At 36.9% G+C, this 24,536-nt stretch overlaps 1 protein-coding gene, 1 non-coding gene and 1 pseudogene across 4 annotated transcripts in view; 1 reads left to right on the top strand and 2 right to left on the bottom strand.

The window, feature by feature from the left end:
- Positions 1-14: 14 nt before the first annotated feature.
- Positions 15-24,536, bottom strand: part of ZEB1 (zinc finger E-box binding homeobox 1) — a 243,306-nt gene continuing 218,784 nt past the window's right edge. For 2 of the 3 annotated variants that reach the window (XM_027775617.1, XM_027775618.1), the window contains 6 exons: positions 22,205-22,366; positions 17,817-18,019; positions 13,959-14,064; positions 5,583-7,393; positions 3,083-3,263; positions 15-800 (listed from right to left, as the gene is read on the bottom strand). In XM_027775617.1, the coding sequence (XP_027631418.1) occupies positions 202-800; positions 3,083-3,263; positions 5,583-7,393; positions 13,959-14,064; positions 17,817-18,019; positions 22,205-22,366 (3,062 nt within the window). In that variant the 3' untranslated portion in view covers positions 15-201. The remainder of the gene's footprint in view (positions 801-3,082; positions 3,264-5,582; positions 7,394-13,958; positions 14,065-17,816; positions 18,020-22,204; positions 22,367-24,536) is intronic. The other variant, XM_027775619.1, reaches the window with a different exon arrangement.
- On the bottom strand, positions 9,370-9,464 carry LOC114009642 (uncharacterized; annotated as a pseudogene).
- On the top strand, positions 22,665-22,771 carry LOC114009645 (U6 spliceosomal RNA). The gene has a single exon (XR_003551035.1). It is a non-coding gene; the product is annotated as a U6 spliceosomal RNA (small nuclear RNA).

Genomic DNA, 24,536 nt, shown 5'->3' with positions numbered 1-24,536 from the left:
CCCCGGTTTTTTTTTTTTTTTTGTGGTTTTTTTTTTTTTTTTTTTCTTTTTTGTATTTTGTATTTTTTTTTTTAAGTTTTTACTTTACACAGTAGTGAACAGGAATCACAGTATATAGGTTACTGTGTTTCCATGAAAAGCATGGATAATATAGAACAAACTTCATACCAATTAGAATTTATTTTTCTTCTAGAAAAACTATTAGGCTTCATTTGTTTTTTCTTCAGACACTTGCTCACTATTCTCGCTTACTTTTTGTTCTAAGCTGCTTGCTTGACTCACAGCTCCATCATCCTTCATCAGACCTTCAGTTTTTGCTTCTTCACTCTCATTCTCTGCTTCTTCCACTTCTTCGTCTTCTACTTCTTCTTCCTCCTCCTCCTCCTCTTCCTCATCCCTTTGTGGCTTTTCACATTCTTTTTCTTCCTGCAATTCTTCCATCTCTTTATCTTCTTCTTCCTCTTCTTCTTTTTCACTATCTTCATCCTCTTCCCTCGTCAAACTCTCTCTCTCGTCTGAGTCTACCTGGGAGGGAGATGCCCTGGCACCAGCACGCTCATTTGTGAGGACTTCCGGCCCTGCCTCCTCCTGCTCTGTGCTGTCGCGTTCCTCTGCTTCTCTCTTGCAGTAGGAGTAGCGATGGTTCATGTGTTGAGAATAAGACCCAGAGTGTGAGAAGCGCTTTCCACATTTGTCACATTGATAGGGCTTTTCTCCAGAATGTAGTCGCATGTGCTCAATCAAATGGTGTTTGTGTTTAAATGCCTTCTTACAGATTCCACACTCGTGCGGTCTTTTACCTGCAAAATAAGAACATGAAATAAAATGGTGGCATTAAGCAAATAAAATCCTTATAAGGCTTCTGGTACACGTCAGTCTATAGAAAGGGTAGAGTTACTGTTTCATTTTTAGAAAAAATTTCCACATCCAAATTTCCTTAATATAATAGCATGGTTTGTCATTAATAAAAAAAAGTTACTGTTTTATATTCTCCTTTGCAGATGAGATCAATGGGAACTGTACGAGAGAGAAATGTTAAAGATACAAGCACCATGATGACAAGGTGGAAAACTCAGAAAGTGAGGCTGAGATGAGGTATCTGTCAGTGAACAGCAGGGGCAGGGAGGCACAGAGGTGTTTCTCAACTTGCTTTTTTCATTCTTGCTCCCCTTAAGGACTCTTTTTGGACATTTTTTCCCTTGTTATAACTCCTGTCTCCAGTGAAATTTTAACACTGGGTAAACCATTTTTTTTTTTTTTTTTGAGGTTTTTGCTTTAGGGCACGAAAGACACACAGAGATGCAGTGAGAGGGAAAGTGAGAAATCACCCTGCAGGGGGCATGGCCATGCTTCAATCCCTTTTCCTCCACTCTCCTCCCAGGATCTTAGACATGCACACACACATGCCCTGTGTGATTTTCAAGCCACCGAGTCTGGGACTTGAACCGTGGTTGGCCATGTGAGAGTACAGTGATATAACCACTATGCAATCTGCTGGTCTCATATCTTGAATATACTTTTAATATATGATAAAACTTATACTGAGTCTCTTAGGTTATGTACTGCAGTCCTTCAGAAAACCATGAGCCATTGCAATATCTGAGACTTTTTTGCCCCTAAGAAACAAATTTTGCCTCTTATGGGCAACTCTGCCCCTACTGAGAATGCATGGGATGGTGAAATTCTACAGCCCAGTTTGGAAAAGGACTGACAGCTGCTCATACTCAGGACTGATAATGCCCAGTTTCAGTGCTGTCAAGCAGTTAACACTGACAAATGCAGAAATGTGTTTTTATTTTTAGATACATTAATAGAATATTTTTAATATTTTGTTCATTATGGTATTTGCTAATATTTATGTCTTGCCCAAAGAGATTCCATTTTCTAATTTTTCTAAGATACTGGTATAAAAACAAGCAGAAGAATGTGTTCCAAGGGACTTGGTTTGAGAGGTTTTTCTCTTATATTATTATTTTTTTCATTTGCCAAGAAGGCATACGAACTCATCAGAAATGGATGAACAGTGAAACAGAAAGGGAAAAAGTGCCCTGCAGAGTGGTATGCTCATGCCACAATCCCTCTCCTCCATTTCTCTATCCTTTTAAGATTTGGGGCACACATATTCATGTGCTTGGCATGTTTTTCAAGACACCAGGGCTGGGATTCAAACCATGGTCAGCCATGTGGGATCCCACTCCCTTAACCAGTCAGCTATGGGCTGGCCCATGTAATACCAGATTTTAACTCCAAGTACAGTCTAAGTATTACTGCATGTATTTTGGAATCTACAGACTGAAAAATGGAAGAGTTCTCTAGATTTTTTTTTTTTACAGGAGTTAGAAATGAACTGAAACAGTTGGTTAGATTATGAAAGATAAATATGAATGCAGTAGCCAGAATGGCTGTGGTAAGGCAAAGAAGAGAGGGTAAGGAACTTAAGAGCTTGTGCTAAACCCGGCCCCTTGTATAGTAACTCGTGGTAGAGAGAAACAGTGCTGTTCTACAGTGTTACTAGATAAAGAGAGTCTAATGCTAATTATGCAAACTGACTACAGGAATTATGCAAACTGACCTTACCTTCAAGCTTAAAATCAGCTATGGTAGAAATATTTAAGGCCACATCCACATAAATCTGAAAACACTAAAATAATCAGGCCTTCCCAGCCCCTTCAGAGAACCAACTGAAATTTACTATCACTTTAATGGATAGAAGAATCAAATAGGCCAGGAATTGGCAAATGTGTTCTATAAAGGGCCAGACAGTATTTAAGGGTTTGCAGGCCAAATGGTCTCTGTTGAAAATACTCAATTCTGAAATTGTCGAACAGCATAAAAGCAACCATCAATGACACATAAATGAATGAGCATGGCTGTTCCAATAAAACTTTACTTAGGGAAGCTGGAATATTAACTTTCACATAATTTTCATAGGTCAACATAGTTTTCTCCCTTTAATGTTTTTTTAACTATTTAAAAATATTTAATTTAAATGTTAAAATTAGTTTTTAATTTAGCAGTTTTTCAGTATATCATATCAAAGGCACTTTTAGAAAGGACAATATGTTTGTGTTCATTGACATACCTGTGTGTTCATATTTATGCCTCAATAATGAGCTACTCTTTTGGAATATCTTATCACACAAATCACAAGCATACATTCCATTTTCTGTCTTGCGCATTTTCTTTTTGGGTGGTGTAGAATCAGAGTCATTCTGATCCTCCACATTAGATACTCCTTCTGAGCTAGTGTCTTGCCTTTCATCCTAAAGGAAAAAGAAGTAAGCACATTTAATATAAAATAAAAAGATAAGAAATGTAAGTAAAAGCATGAAGCACTACACTCTGGTGGATACTTGCAACAACTTGACCACAGCAAGCGTGTGGCTCGTTGTTGCACATGGGTCCCAGGGGACGGCTAGATCAGAGCATGGAAGCTGACAGACCCCAAAGTGAGGCTGGGCATAGGACAGCCAAAAAGTAGGGCAGAAACATTTGTTTAATGGGTACTGTAAAGAAAGGACACTAAAGAGAAAGAACAGAAAGTATATAGAAACAAAAGTTACTTGTTTGCTTGTAAATCGCTATAGTACAAGAAATTTGCAGAAAATGTTAACTTGTGAGCATTTGCTAATTAATAATTTCTAACTGTATTATTATTATTCTTTATTCTTGGTTCCAAAAAGCAAAATTAAGATTCTATTACTTACAAGTGTCTTTAAATTGTATCTTCCAGAACTTTATATATAGAGTTCTTGAACTAACCTACATGGTCTCCTTAGGAAGAAAGAGGACTGCAGGGCCTGCAAATGGCATGGAGGTCGAAGCACTGGATCCCAAATGGCTGACTGTGTGATTTGAGTCCTAGCCCTGATGGTTTGAAAATCACCCAGGACATGTGTGTACATACCCAAAATCTCAAGAGGAGACTGGAGGAGAAGGGATTGTAGAGTGGCCATCCCCCCTGGGAGGTGATTTCTCACCCTCCCCACATCCTCTGTCTCTGACTAGGGCACATGCCCTATAGCAAAACAAAACACACACACACACACACACACACACACACACACACACACACACATACACACACACACACACACACACACACACACACACACACACAAACCAAACAAATGGGGAAAGGGTTGCGAGAGTTGCTCTTCTACTTTTCTAAGGAGCAAGATGAAAAAGAATACAGGCAGGTCTATATTTTTAAATATAGGAATATTTTTAAATATAGGAATACTTGCAAGTCAAAATGAATCTTTAGAACTCAAGTAGATTAAAAAATTCAGGCAAGCTCAGGGAGATGACTTGGGGCAGAAGGTTCTTGTGTAGGTAGAGCAGTCCTGCAGGGAGCCTATTGTGGAAATGGGTCCTCTACGACTGTTGTGCTTTTTCTAAAGTCTTCCATCCCATGGCCTGTAAACCCACAAGTTTCCTAGAAGTTTCTTCTATATTTCAGGAGAAATAGAGTCATTTCATCACTCAGAAATTGCAAATGGTAACTTGACCCTATTTTTATAGGTATTTGATCTTGTCATATGATGATGTGCAATATTAATGGTGGCTCTTTTTCTACTCATAGGTGTGCAAAGTATTCTATATACTAAAAATTTAAATGAATTCACTGGTCATCTGAAAGCTTTTTTAAGAATTAGCACAACTACGGGAAACCTAGTCAGTAGCGTATTTAAGGGAAGACAAAAGCAGCAAATATACATTTGAACAAGATATTAAAATATTATAGCTTCACCCATGTACAGCAAATATTTGCATAAAATATCAAATTTATCTCTATTATTCATTTGATTCAATCAGAAGTTAATGGAAAAAATGGGGACATATTAAAGTTAGCGACATGAAAAAAGCCTGGACAATAAGACACACAACAGTTGCACGAAATAGCTCTATCCAAAATGATTGTAAACGTATAGAGAAAGTTAGAGAGGAAACTGCATAGACAGATTCAGTCTTCCTCCCTCATATATAGCAATTACAGCTGAACACTGTTTATTCACAGTTCAGAAAATGATGAGTAAATTCACTAAATGAGTTCTTTGTATACTTCTTATATGTTTAATTAAATGTTTTTTTATAAACAGACGTGTCAGTACATGAAAAGTGATAGCTAAGATTGCCTGGTGTGAACCTGTGAACAGCAACATATTTTCATTTACTAATGATGATAATCAAGGCAGAAACTATTAATCATTTTGGTAATTAAACTAGAAAAACAGAACCCCAATTAACGAGAATTGCATTTTTCTTTTCCCTTTTTTTCTAACTTCAAGTAGATCTTTGGCTGAGATTTATAAATTATTTTTCACAGTAAAATAACACTAAACTTTGGGTGTTAACAACATCTTGGATTAGTAAACAACTAAAGATCTCATACCAGCAAATTGAAAGCAAACACTGGTCTATTTCCTTGTAAAAATGACAGTATGTAACAACCTTATTGGCTCTACAGAGTGATCTACATTAGAAAAAGATGACTGAGATTAACCAAGCTAGCATTTTATTAACCGGGTTCAGGAGGAGGCTATTTCTTTCTTTTCTTTCTTTTTTTTTTTTTTTTTTACCTGATTTCCATTTGGCTGGATCACTTTCAAGGGAGGGTCTTGGACTGCAGGACTGACTGTAGTCGAGTATGTGTAAGCCACCTGGGGAATCAGAATAGTTTGCTTATTGGCAGCTAGCGCTCGTAAGCACGGAACACTGTTCTGGTCAGCAATGGCCACAATGGTAGGTAACTGGGCAGTGACTGTAGGTATAGCAATATTTATGGGGTTGGCACTTGGTGGGAGTACATTTACAACTGGTTCTGAGTCTGTAACACAACTGTCCTTTTGTGGCTCCTTTTTTGCGCAAGACAAGTTCAAGGGTTCTTCCTGGACAGAATAAACACTGTTCTGGTAAACACTAGTGATAGTTGACCTTTCCAATAATTCTCCCTGTTGCTTTGGTAGTGAAAGATCAAGAGGTTCTACTTGTGGCTCTTCTTGTGCACCCTCTGCTGTATATAAGTAACCCTGTGTATTTCTGGACGAGGAGAGGTTGAGAGGTGAGGGGGATGGTGTACAACTCCTGGAACCGTTGACGGTTGATCCTACTGGTAAAACTGGGGAGTTAGTCATCTTCGGAGGACTTTGTTGGCTTTTTGTGCTATCCTGGGGTTCACTTGCATTTGTAGGTGGTGGCTGATCATCATTCTTTGCAGGAATATTTACTTTGCTTGGTTCGGGGGAAGATGGTTCAGAAGACTGCACTGAAATTTGTCCAGCTTGCATCTTTTCGAACCACTTTTTTACTACATCCAGTGGTAGGTTTACTGAATCAGCAATTTTTGAGAGCTCCTCTGCACTTGGTTGTGCATTCAAAGCATAATATGCTTTAAGAAGAGACAAGAGGTTCTTTAAAGGTGGCTGACTGGGAGACAAACTGCCATCTCCACTACCTGATGAAACAGCGGACTCAGGTTTTTCAGCTTCCGGTGTAGGGAGTGGAGGAGGCTGAGCAGGCTGCTTTAGGTCATAGTGCTTTAATTCTGGAAGTGCATTAAGATCTCCTGGACAGTCATCACACAGAAGGCAAGTGCTATCGTTCACTCCCCCATCGAAGCTTTTGTCCTTCTCAGATTTAACGGTAAGATCTTCTGGTAACTTTTCAATTTTGCAACTGTTTGTGGGGACTGGATTCTCTTTTTTTAAATTCTGAGGAACAACTTGCAGTTGGCTAGGTTGCTCAAGACTGTAGTTGATGATAATTTTGGTTGTCCCATCTTGATCAACCAAAGGAAGACTGATGGCTGAAATCACAGAATGGCCACCTGGCTGTATGGATGAAGCATTGATTGTTTCTTGTTCTTTGGATGCAAGATTGGCTTGATTATTCTCCAAAACTTGCCTTATTACATTACCATCTACTGCCACTTTAAGTACATTCTGAATATCACTTAAATTGATACTTATAGGAGACACCAAACCAACTGTTGGCAGAACAACAGCTTGCACCACACCCTGAGGAGAACTGGTTGCCTGTAAAGGGCCACCACCACTAAATACCCCATTTTGTAAAGGGGTTGAACAGTTGATTCCTGAAGCAACCACTATGGGTTTGAATTCATAATCCACAGGTTCAGTTTTAATTTGGTTTACAGAAAGTTGTTCTTGAAGAGGTTTATTCTCTATCTTTTGTCGTATCTGTGGTCGTGTGGGACTGCCTGGTGATGCTGAAAGAGATGGTGAGGAACACTGAGATGTCTTGAGTCCTGTTCTTGGTCGCCCATTCACAGGCATCAAGCTGATACATTTCTTACTGCTTATGTGTGAGCTATAGGAACCAGAATGGGAAAAACGTTTCTTGCAGTTTGGGCATTCATATGGCTTCTCTCCTAAACAAAAAAATTATATTTACTAAATTATTACATATAAATGTTTATGTATCCACATGCTTCCTAAAATAAGCAATATTAATTCAAAAAAGAGGTTACTTTACTATGTATGCCTGTGATAGTTTTATTTAGAATCATTTTAAGTTCAAAGCCTACATAAATGTCATAAACATTCATAAAGTCTCGGTCTGCACTACATGTGCTAATCGGTCAGGGAGTCATCTCGGCATCTCTGTCGTATTTCTACCAACCTTTAAAACTAAATAATTCTAAAATACCAAAAATAACTACATCCTACTCTTATGAGTAATTTTTTTTTCTTATCCTACTATACCAACCTATATTATTTTCTACATTTTATCTACTTAACCATGTATAGGGACAATTAATACTAGAGAAAAGGAAAGTAAGTAAAATTTCTCAGAAGACTTAGCAAGTATGAGTCTCTATCCTTGCTTAGTAAAAACTCTCGTATCTACAAGGATTTCTTGAAAAGATCTTTCCTAATAGGAAAACATTAAATATAAACTATCATTGTAAGCACTGGCTTATACGGAAATGCATAGACTCTCAGGGATGTAAGTTCTCATGGGTGTGTAAAGCATTGGAGTTTCAATTTTAGTGACAGTGGATACAGTAAAACAGTACTTTTATAGCAAAACAGATTATTCTAAGGAGAAAAACACATGTATGTAAGCTGTTAGGAAAAACGAAATAACATCTAAGAACCTTCTTGTTTATAGGGGCCTCCCTCAAGCTGCTTCCTAAGTCTAAGGAATTGCATACTCTCCTTGGACATTAGGAACATTCTGCAGGAAATTTTTGGGAAGTGTGAGCTAAGTCAGACATTATTATACAAACCTAATTTTTAATTCTAATCTTACTTCACAGTTATAGTTTACTAATTTATAATTTATACATTACAGTCTATAATCCTCAATAAAGTGGGAACGTCTAGGTCTTGTTTATTCATTTATTACTTGCACCCATCATAGTGCAGGTCACATGAATGCTCATTAAACCTTTTTAGGTGAATGAATGGTTAACTGTAGAATTAGGTGTGATGATGTTGATTTGTCTACTCAGCAAAGTAATTTTTTTTTTTGCCTTTCTTTTTTAGAATTAAAATGAAAGTAGTGAGAAAGTCCATGTAAGCTCTGCTAATAATGTAACATGACTGTTGTAAAGTTAAAAAAAAAAGTGTTACATTTTCTCAAAATTAAGATTATTTGAAGAATCAGATTAGAATTAGAATGGGTCTAAGATGCGCTGTCATAAGATTAGAGTTCATTTCATAACACCCTGGACATTAGCTAGTCTCTGCCTTAACTCCTTTAACAAAAGTGATATTATTACCTATAGGACAGCCCTACAAAAGAGGGTTGGTCTGGTTCTGCTAAGGATCATAGATTTGGTTCAAATCCTGGCTCTGTCTCATATTATTTGCTTAACTCTTCCAAGCCTCAGTGTTGTGGTATGTAAACATAGATATATTTTCACTGTATTGTTTGTTGTAGGAGTTATATGAGATTATATAGCAAAACTTTGTAGTACCCTCTCAACAAATGTCAGTGAGATCATACTTTAAAAAAGCAATTCTAGGAGCCAGCAGGTGGTATGGTGGCTAAGGTGCTGGACTCCTACATGGCCAACTGCAGTGTGAGTCTCAGACCTGCTGGCTTGAAAATCATGCTGGGTGCGTGAACATGCATGCAAAAACCCCAGTAGGAGAACAAAGAAAGGATTGTGGATACTATCTTACTTCCCCACTCTCTTTTTCTGTCTCTCTGGTGAGTGCATATACTCTATGGTAAAAAAAAAACTAAACAAACAAACAAACAAAACAAAACAAAACAAAATAAACTCTACTGAAAGAAATGTTGAGTCCTAAGCCAAAGCCAGCTTGCAAGAAGGTATACTTTTCTCTCTAGTTTGTCCTTCGGATACTGCACAAAACAAGTCTCTCTCTCTTTTTTTTTTTAATGGAATATTTCACAAATTTGCAAGTCATCCTTGCACAGGGGCCAGGCTAATCTTCCAATGTTAGTATGTGTGCTGCTGATGGGAATACCAGTCTGTCTAGCTCTCATTCTACAAGCCAGACTTTCAAAGTATGAAGAGCTGCGATGTGTATCCTAAAACTTCACGTATGGAGATGAAATGTACTCAGGTCCTTCAAACATTCCTCACAGGACGTGGTTTTCAGAACCCTTACCTGCTGTTAACCCACCTCTGGATATTCTCAAGATAATACATCTTTTCAACGGAATGCCTAAAATAGGTTTCAATATTCAAAATGCATCAAATGTTTCGAATGGGGGGTAAAACAAGGGATTTGCTCTAGTATATCTATATTTTAACTTTTAAAATTATTTGATAACATTTTTAGATGACCTACAGGCTTATGTTCCAGCTAGAGACAGCAGGAAGATAAACAAATATAATACAGACTATGTTATCTTATAAACAGGGAGATAGAGAACGGTGCTGCCAGGCAATGGCTTTGGAGTCAAGATGCCTACGGCAGAGCCCCAGTTTTTCTGTGTCCTAGCTAAGTGACTCTGGACAAGTTAATTAAGCCTTTTCTTATCAGTAGAAAGAATAATAGAATATACCTCACAGGGTTATTCTGAGGGCTATCACAGTTAATGCATACACATGATTAGCATGTAGCTGTTAAGTGTTCAGTTAATGCTAGGTATCATTATTATTGTTGAAAATTACCTGGATACTTTATCATGGCCAGAAAGAAAGTCCGAAAAACAATTATTTGAAAGCCAAAGTCACTGTATTTGTTGGACCTTGCTTCTAACTTCATAGCTTTATGGTTTACAGCTTAAATACATTACCTAATTTATCTTCTTAGATTAGGGTTTGCATCTAGTTTAGCCTGGAAGCTACAGCAATAAATTCTACTTCTCAAAGTTAAATGCATTATGAATTCTGAGATTCATTTTGTTTAGTTGTTAATGGTTGAGATGAATGTTTGGTTGCATCTGAATGTAAAACTTTTTCAGGCTAAAATGACTAAGGTCATGGGACAAACTCAAAATTCTTTTCTGGCGAGTATCATAGGCCATGGGCAGGTGTTCTTGTCTGAGCTCTGAGTATGGCGGCCTTCTCCTCCTCACAGCTCAACTCCTAAGGACATGCGGACACAAATGACTGCTACCACGTGAATCTTCCAAAGGCTCCTTATTAACATTTTATGGGTATCTGATTACGGCAACAATCCAGGTAATTCTGGGATGCATGATTTTGAGCCCTGATTTTCAACATCTTTTAAAAACTCATCTGATAAAAAACAAATTAAAGAGGTTTTCTGAATAATACGTAGTTCATCCTTTATTATTCTAAACAGTGCTTTTCAAACTATATGAGGTGGAGTTTGGTTTTTGATTTTTTTGTTTTAACTGTCTAATGTTGACCAATATTTTGTAAGTGATTATAAAAATGCCACAGCAATGTCCTGTATTTAAGTTTCTAAATGTTTACTCTCAATTTTTGTACTTGCATCTTCAAGAGCCAGTAACAAAGGGTTTACAGACTGGCACCAGTCCTGGGATGACAGTTTGAGTATTCCTGCTCAAAAGTCCTCCCTCCGAATAAACCTGACCTGTAGCTAAGAGCAAGCTTGGATTGTATCCAGGTAGCCACCCTGAAACAATCAATGTTTTCTCTAAATCACACTTTGATGAAATATAACTGGTCTCTATCAAAGAATCTCATTTAAAAAAGAAAATCCTGTTGCATTATTTTAAGGCTATTTCTGAGTGAGGATGATACAATTATATTCTGCTCTTTCCTCTTTACGATCCTCCAAGGAACAACTTTTATCTATAGATTTCGTATAGGGAAAATTAGTCCTTTTTTCTAGAAACTGTTTATTTTTGTTCACAGACACTCTTGAGCTTGGTTACTAGTTGCAATTTTCTTACTGTCTAAGTCTTAGAAACTAACTTGTGGCCCTTTTTCGGCAAGAATACAGAATTTCGTAGCATTCTTTTTTCTTCGTATTTACTTCGCCTTAGTCTTACTTTCTCAAATTTTTCTTACACAATTTTAAATTAAAATTACTTGCCATATGAAAGGTATGTAAGTCTCATGTTAAATAATTTTTGGGGGGAGATTTTTGCCATCAGGCACATAACGCTCACCAGAGAGAGAGACAGAGGCAGAAAGCAAGAAATCACCCCTGCCCCCCGGGGGAAGGTCATGCTGCAATCCCTTCCTCCATTCATCTCTTGGGATCTTGAGCATGCATGCACATGAATCTGGCATGTTTTAAACTACTGGGTCCAGGACTTGAACTGCAGTCACCTACGTTGGAGTCCAGCATCATTACCATTACACCATCTGCTGGTCCCCATGTTAAATAATTTTAAGAACAAGATAGTATATTGGGTCATTGGACAAGTCATGATGTATTTTTCTGTTTTTCTATGCAAAAATACATCTCATGGCTTTTCCAATAACCCAACAAACACATAATGGACAATGTGGAGTACAGTGGGGTTCTGGAGCCCCTGAGCTGACCCGTGTTGCCTGGGCTTCTTAAGCAGTAAACAGGAGCATTCCGTCAGCCTGTCCCAAGCACTGACTGTCCAGACTTACCACTTGATTGAGAGTCAGTTTTGATTACCAATTCAGGATTCTACAGTTAAAATACTGGTTTCTAAGAACAGTACTTAATCTTAGATGAATACTTTCCAACTTTAAATCATCTATTAATATGTGATTTCTACAGCTCTGATAAATCTGCTTGTACACATATGATGAAATGACAAAATGTATGTTATATTGAGTGTTAGCTTGAGTTTCACTGCATTTTCCTTTCTTTATCCCAATTCCAACATTCTACGAACTCTTTGGAAATAGCTATATTCTAACTTCAAACTGTCTCTAGTAAAAAAGGAGGTTACTAAAAAAAATTATTATGAATGAAAATGATTCAACAGCACAGCAGCTAAGAAATAGGATATTGCTGCAAGCTGTAAAAGACAAGCTCTGCTTTTCAGAAACATTGATCAATTTATGAACATAAATGTTTGTAAAAATCCTGGTTTGAGCATTTTCAAGTGGTAACTTTAGCATATTTAGCATTGAGAGTTAACCTCAAGGAGCAGTACAAGATTTCTAGAAATGTAGTTCAAAAACAGACTGAAGATATCACCAACTACCACTTAAAAAGACATATAAATGTACTTTTTTTTGTAGAAAAATGTTTGTAAAACATAAATGTCAACAAATAACTTCCACAAAATAAGCAATTCCACTTGTAATTTCTCATTCATTGGCTAATAGCTCTTTTTCATTATAATTATTTAAATCTAAAAATAACATACCAAAATTAATTAGGAGATAAGAGATTTCATAGTTCAATGTAGAATGCTAGTACTTTTTTTTTCTTTTTTTGGAGAGGGTTTTTTTTTTTTTTTTTTTTTTTGCTATAGGGCGTGTGCACCCGCCAGAAAGAGAGAGAGACAGAGAGACAGAAAGCGAGAAATCACCCCCCAGGGGGGATGGCCACACCACAATCCCTTCTCCTCCATTCTTCTCTCGGGATCTTGGGCATGCACGCACACGCGCCTGGTGTGAGTTTAAGCCACCAGGTCCGGGATGCGAACCACGGTTGACTACATGGGAGTCCAGCGACATAGCCATTACGCTAACTGCTAGTCCCAGTGCTAGTATTTTTTTTTAAAGAAGCTTTTATTCAAGTAGACTCTCTAAAGAAATGCGAATATAGCTCTGTTTATTATAAGCTTCTAAAATAGACATGCTACTTGCATCATAAAATAATATTCACTTTAGGGCTCATCCAAGGTAGTGTGGGTAGTAGGGCTGCTGTGATACTCCCTCTCAAGGGGAGGCTTGGGTTTGGATCCTGGGTTGACTTGAACAAGTTGGGCACACCTATGATCCTGGCTGGCTGGGCTGGGGGAAGATCACAGGGTAAGTGAGACCTTGTCAAGAGTAACTTTCTCTCGCTAATAAAAATAAATAAATAAAAATGTTTAAACAATGATGTGGAACAGAAAGGTGAAGAAGACGGGGAACACATTTTCCTTCTAAACCTTCTAATGCTCTACTTCTCTCTCCTCGTACAGCCCCCTTGCTCATTGACTCCGCATCACTTCTCTCCCATTCTCCTAGGCTGAATCCCATTTCTACTTTTCTCATGCAAAGTATATCTTGGCCTTCTTATTCCTTTGTGCAAATCATATCTTATTTTCTTTTAATTCCCTTGTTAATTGTGCAAGAGATGCAATGAAAAATATTTATCAGAAAATTCAACTGTTTTTAGATTGTTCACATGCATATTATCTTCTGGTTAGGAAATATGGAGTCCATTGTATTATATATTAGCTCTATATACCTTGGTCAAGGTTAAAACTGTAATAAAATGCCATTTTATAAATAGAGAAGTTCTCCATATTTGTCTTTATTCTAACAGGAAATTTACAAGTTTCTGATTATGCATGTAGATCACATGTTCTGACAGACGTAGTTGTTACCATACATGCTACGGTATTCAGGATGTAGAAATAAAACAAGTATTTACCACTGTGAATTCTTAAGTGCTCTTTTAGGTGGTGTTTGTATTTGAAAGCTTTTCCACATTCAGTGCATTTGAACTTACGATTACCCCCAGCCTGCGTCACATGTCTCTGTAAGAAAGAATTGGTGTTTTATTTGCAAAGCCAAAGAACTTCAGTCATAAAGAACATCTAATATGCTAAAAGTAATGTTTTGAATGAGTCTAACGATGGTTTCTTATAGGCCTCCATTCTTAAAAGGCCTTTCCCCAAATCTAACATTTGTAATTATTATCAAAAAGTATGGTGATAGCAAGAACAGAATTCTGACATACAAACAAAATCTGTAGTTTCTAATTTAAAATAAAGGATACTTTATTAAGCAACATAATATTTAGCAAAAATAAAGAAATATAGACCTTACTAGAAACTAGAGGTTATCTGTCTCCACTCTGATTTATAGATAGAGAAACCGAGTCTAAGAATAGTTACTAATCTATCTAAAGCACTTATAGAATGAGGTCCTGAATAGAAGAAAAGGCTGGACTTTTTTCCAGTACTGTATCATGTCTCTTATGTGTTTAGTATTAGGTTGTTGGGAAAGTCATGACGAATTTGTCTATGCAAAAATGTGACATGATTTTCCTGATGGCCCAATAGTTCCAAAATGTACTTTAAACTGATGATTAAAAAAGAGATACTTCCATCTTTTTCAATTAAGTGTGAATTATAATAGTAGTCTGGCTTATTAAATTCCCATTTTAATATATTTCAAATAAATTGTGCACACTTAGATTACTCTTATAAAAGTACTGCTTCGATCGTATTGAATCAACCCCTGTTCATATAACCCTGAAGGAACCACAGTAATTCTTCCTGTATAGACTCTGAGTCTACAGACTCCATGATTATAGTCCCTGAATTCCCAAGTTTATTTTCACACGTTCTCTGCAGGAGCTACACTCCCTCAGTTACTTAGCAGGTCATGGGTTTTTTGCACACATATTGCTCTCTAAAGGAGAGCAAACCTCCTCCCTTTGGTCCACACTATTCCTTGGCTCTGTGTCTCCTTTATTCTGACTTATTCTATCATTTCCTCAAAGGCTTAACTCAAGAACTATGTGCTTCATGTTCACCGCAGCTGAGATCTTTCTTCTTTTGCCTCTCACACAGGAAAGAAGGACAGTGAGAAGTTTCTTTATGTCAGGCCCTACTTTTTCCAAACTCATGGCTTAAGATACTAATACATGGTGATAACTCCCAGATTCCTTTAACTCTGCCTTCCACTCTGGGCTCCTACAGTCAACTGCTTCTTTGATCCTGCCAGGGTGAAGGTGATAGGTGTCTGACCTGATGAACACCAAGTTCTTCCCTTCCCTTCTGCAAATTGGCCGTTTCTCTAGTGTTTCCTACCTCTGTGAACAGCGCCATCATTGATTCATTATTAAATCTTGAACTTGGGCATTATCCCAATTCCTCTTTCTCCTACACCTTCACCCAATATATTCACAAGACGTCTAAATATATTCTGAAATCACTGTTCCTCACTTGGTTGTGTCTGCCATCCCAGCCTCTGGTACTGACATTCTCTAAATGGTCCCTCTGCATTCATTTCTGTCTCTCTTGACATATTCTCCACCCAACAGTCATTCTCTTAAAAAATAAAAATACCCAGAATCACCTGAGGGCTTCCTGGTCACACTTTAGAATGAAAGCAGAATTCTTTATCTTGGGCTACACAAGGGCCTATGTGGTCTGACTCCGTTGTGCTCTGGGCTCACTGTCTTTCTCTGCTTTCTTCACCTGGCATCCTTGCTGTTCCTCTGCATGCCAGGCAGGCTCCAGATTCTTTATGTCTCACTCTCTGCCCTTGGACTAGAATGCCCTTCCCCCAATTTCCGTGACTGGCTTTATTACATTCAGGACTCAGTTAAGATGTCCCATTCTCAGAAAGGTCTCCCTACCAGCAGTTTTCATCAGTTTCTGTCTTCTTAGCCTGCTTTATTTTTCTTCAAACTACCACTTTTTAAATTTTATTTCTGCCTTATATCACCTTCTAATGGATGCTCCCTACTGTCAGGGACATCGCCTTTTTCACAACTGTGCCTTTAATACCTAGATCTGGGCCTGGTATACAATAAAAATGCAAATACTTCTAAATGAATACAGCTTGTAAGGCATGGAAATGTTTCTTTTAGTCACAGTATGATTTTTCAAAGGCCAGCAAGATAGACAGTCTATTCTTTAGTTTGCTGCCTCACAAAGCGAGTTGTTTCCAAGATCTCCCAGTTGTGTTTTCTCACACACTGGTCTCTGCATTTATCACAGCACCGTCCTGACTCACATAAAACCTACGACATTTGCATCTACCAGAAAACTCATCACAAAAGTAGCTTTCATGCTCATCAGAGATTTCAGAGCTTGTTTTTATAATGACATCTTCTGCTTCCACCACCAGTTCTCCTTTCCCTTCCCTTCCCTTCCTTCCCCTTCCCTTCTCTTCCTTCTCTTCCCTTCTTCCTCCTTTTCCCTTCCCTTCCTTTCCTTTGACAAGGGCCTTCAGAAAAGAGAGGACATGACAACAGCAGTGGCAGGGTGGGTCTGCTTCCCAAATGTCACACAAACAGGCTCGTTTCTGAAGCCTTGTCTCTACTGTGGGCACAGCAGGACTCAAGGCAGAAAAGCACTCTTCCGTATTATCCATGATAAGACTCATCAGAACACATAGTATAGATCTTTTTCTCTCCAGCAGTTTCTCCTCTGTATCATTTTTTTCCTTCTCTTGGTATCTGCTCCCATTTGAGGTGCTCCTTCATAGACTTACAGTTACCCAACATTAGGCAATCTTGGTCTTATTCTCTCTGATTGCCACTCTCTTTCTCATTATCTTGTGAGTGTTGTTGCCAAAGTCCTAAGAAATCAGGTTGACCCTGCTCAATCATTCTAGTATTGCTTTTAGCATTTTTTTGTTTTGTTTAGCTGTCATTTAGCAAGAGGTCTCACTTGTCCTCTATTGGAGATGTGACTTACATTAGGTATATTTATACATGGGGCATAATTCTTACAAATTTAGCTAAGTAGATATTCTAAATCGTTTGATATAAGAAACTGGCTATGTGTCTTAAGCCTAGCACATACCCTAATGCCCTGTGCAGGTGAATATTTATTTAAATTTTAAAGTTAAAGTTGGTATTAGTTTGATTGTTGATAGCTGACAGTTATTAGGACCTTGTAAAAAAGGAAAAAAGATTCCAACTGGCAATCTTAAACTTAGAGCCAAAAGTTTAAATGTAACTTATAATTACAAAATAGTCTTGATTTATCCTGCTAGAAATTGGGGCATGCCGATATTGGAGTAGAACAAACCACATAAAAATTGAGTCTTCAGAATATAAATATTTAAACATTAGATTTTTAGAGGTGGCAACTTCCCTTACTACAGGAAATAAAACAAAGCCCATAGAAAACAAATAAAGTAGCCACTGGCTCAAAGAAATAATGTTTTTTATTTCTCAGTCTGGTTAGGACTAAGTTATGTGGTTTACGTAACCAATATGTATTGTTCCTACACTGAACACTTAAGTAGAATGCAATTTGAAATCCTCTTAAGTTGGAGAAATAAATGCTATGCATAAACAAAGTAATTAAAATGGAAAGAATCTTACCTGAAAAAAACCCAAATGACCATTAATCTAATGTTTAAGTTTTTAAACTTAGAAATGACCAGATAATTCAAGAAAACAATCATTTTTATTTTTATTAGGTTGCAGGCAAGAAACTGCCTAATATATCCTTTTAACCGATCAGTATATTAAAAGGTCTGCCTTTCCCTGGGCGCTGAGCTCTAACACTGGAGTCCGTGAACTCTCCATCATTTCACTTACTTGATCTCTTCCTGATTTATGTGATGTCATGTGACGTTCAAGCTGGGTTCTGTATGCAAAGGTGTAACTGCACAGGGAGCAGCTGAAGTTATCTTCGTTCTTTTCATGGCGATATTTAATGTGTTCTTTCAGAGAGGTAAAGCGTTTATAGCCTCTATCACAATATGGGCAGGTCAGCAATTGGGAAAATGCATCTGGTGTTCCTGTCAAAGAAAGGCCATATATTTTAAACTGCAAACATTCAGACAATATTACCAGTTTCCATCACATGCTTATGTGCAGAACTGTACTTTATAACAGAGTCTTCCTACTGATAACCACCATATCGTGATTTATTTCATGTTTATTCTTCTGAATATGAAAATGACACTATAAAGTTATTGTCACCAAAGAGTAAGCACACATTTAGACTATTCTTCTAAGACTTCCTTGCAGTTAAGGGTAATCATATGACAGTTCCAAGCAAAAAGAATGTGTGTGGGGTGAGGAAAGGAAGAGTGACGGGACCAGATCTAGGCCTGGCCCATGGAGACCTTCCATCTATGATTTTTCATGTTCTTTCTCCTAGTGAAATATACTGACACATTTTCTTTATAATTGTATATGTGTGGATATATACAGCTTTCAAAAAGTAAAGGCATTCTGGATAAATTAGAGCCTGCTGAATGAGCTATGTATTTTACACCTGGTATCATCTAAGCCTGACCATCATAAATGTAATACTCTACCAATTAATATTATGTAAGAGTAGTTTTCCATATTTATTTCTATGTGATATTTTAAGTTACTCAGAGTCCTATTTGGTCTAGAAATTTGTTTTTGCTCTATTTATTTTCTCTCCTTCCTTTTTTTTTTTTTTTTAGGGAGATTTTTTCCATAGGGCTTGTGTACTCACCAGAGAGAGGCAGAGACAGAGAGACAGAAAGCAAGAAATCACTACCCACCCCCCACCTCAGGGTGATGGCCAGGTCACAATCTTCTCTTTCATTCTCCTCTCAGGATTTTGGGCATGCATGCACACACGCCCAGCATGAGTTTTAAGCCACCAGGTCTGGGACTCAAACTACAGTTGACTATGCGAGAGTCCTGAGACAGAACCATTACCCCATCTGTTGGACCCTGCTTCTGCTCTTTTTCCGAGCAGACTGCTGATTTAAGAAGATTCCTCTGTGCAATGGAATCTATTTTGCTTTTTGTAACGATCCTCTCAATTTCTTCTACTTTCGTTTCCAATTCCTTACAGAAAACTAAACCAATAAAGATAACTTCATAACACTCTCTGAATGCTTCATAAACATATATTGCCTTTATTGAAATTTAACTCATACATTGACAAAGTCATGATGCATTTTTGCAAAGAAAAACAGAAAAATACATCATGACTTTCACCACAATCTAATAAATTGTCATGCTCATAGACCAGTGTGCAATCAAGAGACTGAGTACCTGAACTCTAGGTTGCTGGTCAAATATATTGAAAGATGTATCAAATTCATGAATGAAATTAAGGAAAGCTCCCTCCAAAGTTTATGAGGATATCTTTTGTTAATAGATAACAAGGCCACTTGAACCAGAGTTCTCTGTTGGGGATGACTAACATGACCCTCTTCTTTGGGGGGTAGGTTAGCCCTAACAAGAAACTTCTCAGAAATCATGTTACATTTTTGTCCAGTATTAATTTCTATTTGTATAGGCCAGTGAGGAATCCACATTTAAGACCTTCTTGTCAGACTGCCTAGGTCATCTTTTAAATTTAGCTTGTTACAATGGCAAAAGTAAAAGTCTACCATTTGAGTGTTCATTTTTGGCACTGTTATGTCGTGTGATTTTCACTTATTAAACAGCTCCCACTCCAGTGTCACAGAGTTGCCTGTTCTCATTACATTCTGTTTTCTTCTTTGTCTGTGATTAAGCCTCACAATTAATAAACAAAATGTTAATTCTGTAAAATGACAGATTGCTCATGATATTTTAACAGGAAGTTATTTTCATAACTCAGTCTGTATTAGATTTTCTCACACATGAGATAAGAGTTCATTCTTTCAGGCCACTAGCAAAAACTATGAAAAATAAATCAATATTTGGTATGATAAGCATAGAATGAACACACTCAAAAGATTAAAATAATAGTTTCTGTTTTTGTAAAATACTGAAATATTTATTTACTTATTTTTAGAGAGATTTTTTGCTATATGGCATGTGAGCTTGTTGAGACATAGAGAGAGGAAGTGAGAAATCACTGCTCTGGTGGAATGGCCATCCTGCAGTCCTTTTTCCTTCATTCTCCTCCTGGGATTTTGGACATGCATACATATGCACCTGGAATGATTTTCATGCTGCTGGGTCTGGGACTTGAATCACAATGGGCCTAACCACTACAACACCTGCTTGCCCTGGAATTTTTTTTTTTTAAATTAGTTTTTAGCAATGCAAATTTATCATGTAAGAAAAAACATATATTTTTATCACTCCTAAAATAAATTTCAGGTAGCAATTCAATTTACTGAAAATAAGACCCAGCTACGTGTGAGCTTTTTATGAGCAGTCTATGATTTCTTTAAGCATCTGTAAGACCAAGAATATTCTTTTTTCAAAAAACTTTAATTTTCATATTTACAATGTTCATTGGTAGGTAGCGTAACACTTTAGACTGACAGTCAGTACTACCTGGTTAAAATAAAAGGAAAAAAATAAAAGACTCAGAAAAATCTTTTCTATGTGTCCCCTATTCATTCAGAATTTATGATTATACAACCCACTGTAGTAATGTCTGCTTGTTCCTAATTTATAAGAAAAGAGTACAAAAATGAATTTATTTTTAAAGAATTATTTTATTTAATATTATTCACCATTATTATTATTTTCATTTGATCAGAGAGATAACAGAGAGAGATGGGGGGGGCAGGGTAGGGAAGTGGAAAAACATGCTGCCAGGTCTGGGACACCAACTGTGGTCAGCAATGTGGGAGTCCAGCACCTCAACCACCATGCCCTCTACCAGTCCCAAGTGAATGTTTTAATCACTGAAAATTTAAAAACTTTAGAACTTCTAAAGATAAGCACTTTTTGTATGTAAACATTTTGTTACTATGACAGAATAGCTACTTTGAAATACATTATTAATTAGTCTTTAGTTAAATTGTATCATATACCTGAAAGTAATAAATGTCTCCGTTAACAACATATTCTATAATTAAGACTTTTTTTTTTATTAATTTAGAACGGTTAACACTTTTTTTTTAATCAGATTTTACTATGCTGATTTATAATGATGAACTTTCCAAGGTTTAACATTATTAGATCTGTGTAATGGGACATTTCTTCAGATTTCGTTGTTTTCTTCCATCAAGGCTTTCTGAAAGCTTTTGTCACATAAAAAGTTTACATATACATATATATTTTAAAATTTTCTATTTTCTTTCATTTCTATTATAATCCACTGATTCTTAAGGTAAAATGGTAACATACATTCTTTAGCAGGAAAAAATCAACCAAGACATGGAAGTTGAAATGGTAAGGTCTACTACAATGTCAAAACTACAAGCGCTCCGGGACCAGCAGTTAGCGTAATGACTATATCGCTGGACTCCCATGTAGTTGACCGCGGTTCGAGTCCTGGACCCGGTGGCTTAAACTCACGCCAGGTGTGTGTGCGTGCATGCCCAAGATCCTGAGAGGAGACTGGAGGAGAAGGGATTGCGGCGTGGCCATTCCCCCTGGGGGGTGATTTCTCATTTCTCCCTTTCTGTCTCTTTCTGTCTGTCTGGCGAGCACAGGCGCCCTATAGCAAAACCTCTCCAAAAAACCCTACAAGCTCTCCATATATGCAAATCCATCAACAGCTCTAATGAGTTGGCTGAAATGCAGTCAGTGTCTGCAGGGCAGTAGTCTGCGTTTTTCAGAAATGTATCCATTTGGCATCCTGGTACAAACAGTGCAAGAGTGCTTCTTTTTTCTCTGATTCAGTTACTGAAAATCCTATCTGATCTAGAAACTTCAATTTATGCTCTTTTCATAGTTTATCCCTGATTCAAGAAGATTCTTCTGTGCAATGAGATCCATTTGGTTCCTTTTTAACTGCCTTCTCCATTTCCTGAAAACTTCAAAGTTGATTAATTATTTGAAAACTAAGCTAATCTATCCACTCATCTTGGGACCCTGGAAAAATTTAATACTTCAAGTATTCTTAAACATTTCAGGTAATGTCCTAGTGTTGGTATAGATCTTGAATAAAATTTGTCCCAGGTACTTCCTTCTTATTACTGAGAGATACCTACTGTTAATTTTGATTCTTAAAAATGTTCCCCAGAGTAGGCTCCCACTGTAGAGTAATAGGAACAATTATCCTTTAAAGCTGGAAAGAAAAACAACTGGTAAACTCCGTGTACCATTTTCATCCTGAGCACTGGCCTCTGGTGTGCCCTGCCTCTGGTCCTCTTCAGGTGCCTCAGGGTAGATGACAGCAGTGTCCTGTTGTTGCAGAAACTCTTCAACATTAGGGTCGTGGTTTTGCTCATTTTCTGCTTCTGAGTCACATTCATCATCTTTCACTAAAATAAATGCACATTTACAAAAAGCAATTTCACTACCAAGTTGTCACAAAGTTTGTGTAAATAAGAAATTATCTTCAGAGAACATACAAAACTGTTCCTGGATCTGTAGAAAATATTTACTGAAAACCCAAAGTGAACTGCACTGATTTTGTTTTAATCTATTATGTTCTTTTGCTTTATAAATTTAAAATTTTACAAACATCTGAAATATCATAATATCCCTTTTAAACCTGAAACTAGAAGTCATACTTCCACCTCTTAGTAAACAAACAGTGAAAGTAATATAGTTGACTGAGAGCTCGCTACGGCAGCACACACACTAAAACTGGAATGATACAGAGAAGATTAGCAGGGCCCCTGTGCAAGGAGGACACACAAATTCGTGAAGCATTCCATATATATATATATATATATATATATATATATGGAATGTGTATATATATATATATATACACACACATACAGTGAAATATATATTTCACTGAGTTCTTTATTTTTCAATTAATGATAAAGGAAAATCTTGGTTTTCAGAGATCACCTTCCTTGCAAGCTCATCATATATTTATTTAATCTGAATTATTCTCATAAAAACCACTGACATCTAGTTCAGTCATGTAACTTCTTAGAAAATAGCTTTAGTAAATATCTATAGTTAGAATGATTTCTTGTAAGAATAAAAGGGTACTAAATTGATTAAAACCATTTATCTGCTTAGTATTTATATACAAACAAAATTACTCTTTCTCTTTCTGCCTCAATAATTATTTAACCATGGGATTAATGGAGACTCATTTTTCTCTTGAGTTAGAAAGGTTTAAAAGACAGTATAATGTTTCCAGCTTTGAGAAGGCAGCCCAGAGCCCTGCAGCACTAAAGCCAGTATTAGCTGCACTATGATTTTCCTGTTTCTTCTACTATCTCCAGGGGAGGGTGTCCATATTGTTGATAAGGGTAATGGGTATGCCTCCTGAGAGTCCCAGGGTTGACTTTTTAGAGACTTTTAGACTAAACTTTCAGTTCGAAATTTGTATAACAGCACATTTCAGCAGAATGAAACCCCAGGTCAAATTCAAATGGTGATGTATCTGCATATTTTTGTTATTAAAACTATCTTGCTACATCTGCAGAGTAGTAGTAACTGAATTTCTTCCAGTGGCTGCTATTTAAACCTGAGAATCAATAACATAGTAATAATGGCCTCCCATATTTTTTTCTTTCTAATACAGTCAATAGGTATCCATTGTTTAGTGTCTGCTATATTCTGAGAATTGTATTACTCAATTCAATACAAACAGTCATCGAACTGGGCTTATTGAATCCAAAGCTAAATGAAACTCCTTGCTATATTGTTGGTTTTAAAAAAATCAATTTCCAGATCTTCAACTTCTTTATACTGTTTTTCTTAGCATCTTGAAGGCTCTTTTTTCTGCTTTCCCTTTTTCACAGTTTCCCTTGCTCTCATTTTCTTGGGGCGGGGCGGGGTGGGGGAGGGCATCCTCTTCCTTCCATCCATTACATTGATATGATGTATTGTCTTGGAGTATAAATGTGTTCAGGAGGTTAATGAAGAGAAGTTCAAAACAGATTACGCAAGACAACATAAACCACTATACATCTTCTAGTCTTTCTTGTCTCCATCAGTTTCTATTATGTGTAAAGCATGTCAATTGACATAAAGGTATTCTGGCTCTATTTGCAAAGCTGAATCAACTATATAACAACATGGCTAGAGAGTGTGAGGATAATTTTCCTTCAATAACCTCACTTTCTGACCTTCTAATTATTATTTAAAAATCATGGTTCTTCAGGAGACTGATGAGAAGAAAGCAGAGTCTTCTCCAACATTATTTTCTAGAGTCTGTCGCTAGCTGAAGCAATATGGATTGCTGAACAGCTAAAACAGTACAAGTTGGTGACAGAGTCTTCAATGCAACTTCAATTTGTCAAGTTAAACTAGATAAACTCATGAATAAAATTTGCATTTTATATACTCTATTACAGATTATAGGTAGATTTGATAAGAGTTAAAACTATTTTTATCAAATTATAAAATATTTATTTCAATTAAGCACTCTCCATCTCACAAGACCTTTACATTTTCTATATCCTAGTTATAACTATACAGTCTGTATTTCATACATTAGTTTTATTTCTTCAATAAATTACA

The sequence above is a fragment of the Tupaia chinensis genome, unplaced genomic scaffold, assembly GCF_000334495.1.
Source record: "Tupaia chinensis unplaced genomic scaffold, TupChi_1.0 Scaffold000578_2, whole genome shotgun sequence".
Taxonomy (NCBI): Eukaryota; Metazoa; Chordata; class Mammalia; order Scandentia; family Tupaiidae; genus Tupaia; species Tupaia belangeri.
The sequence above is the reverse complement of the archived record's forward strand: the minus strand, read 5'-3'. Positions and strand labels throughout refer to the sequence as shown.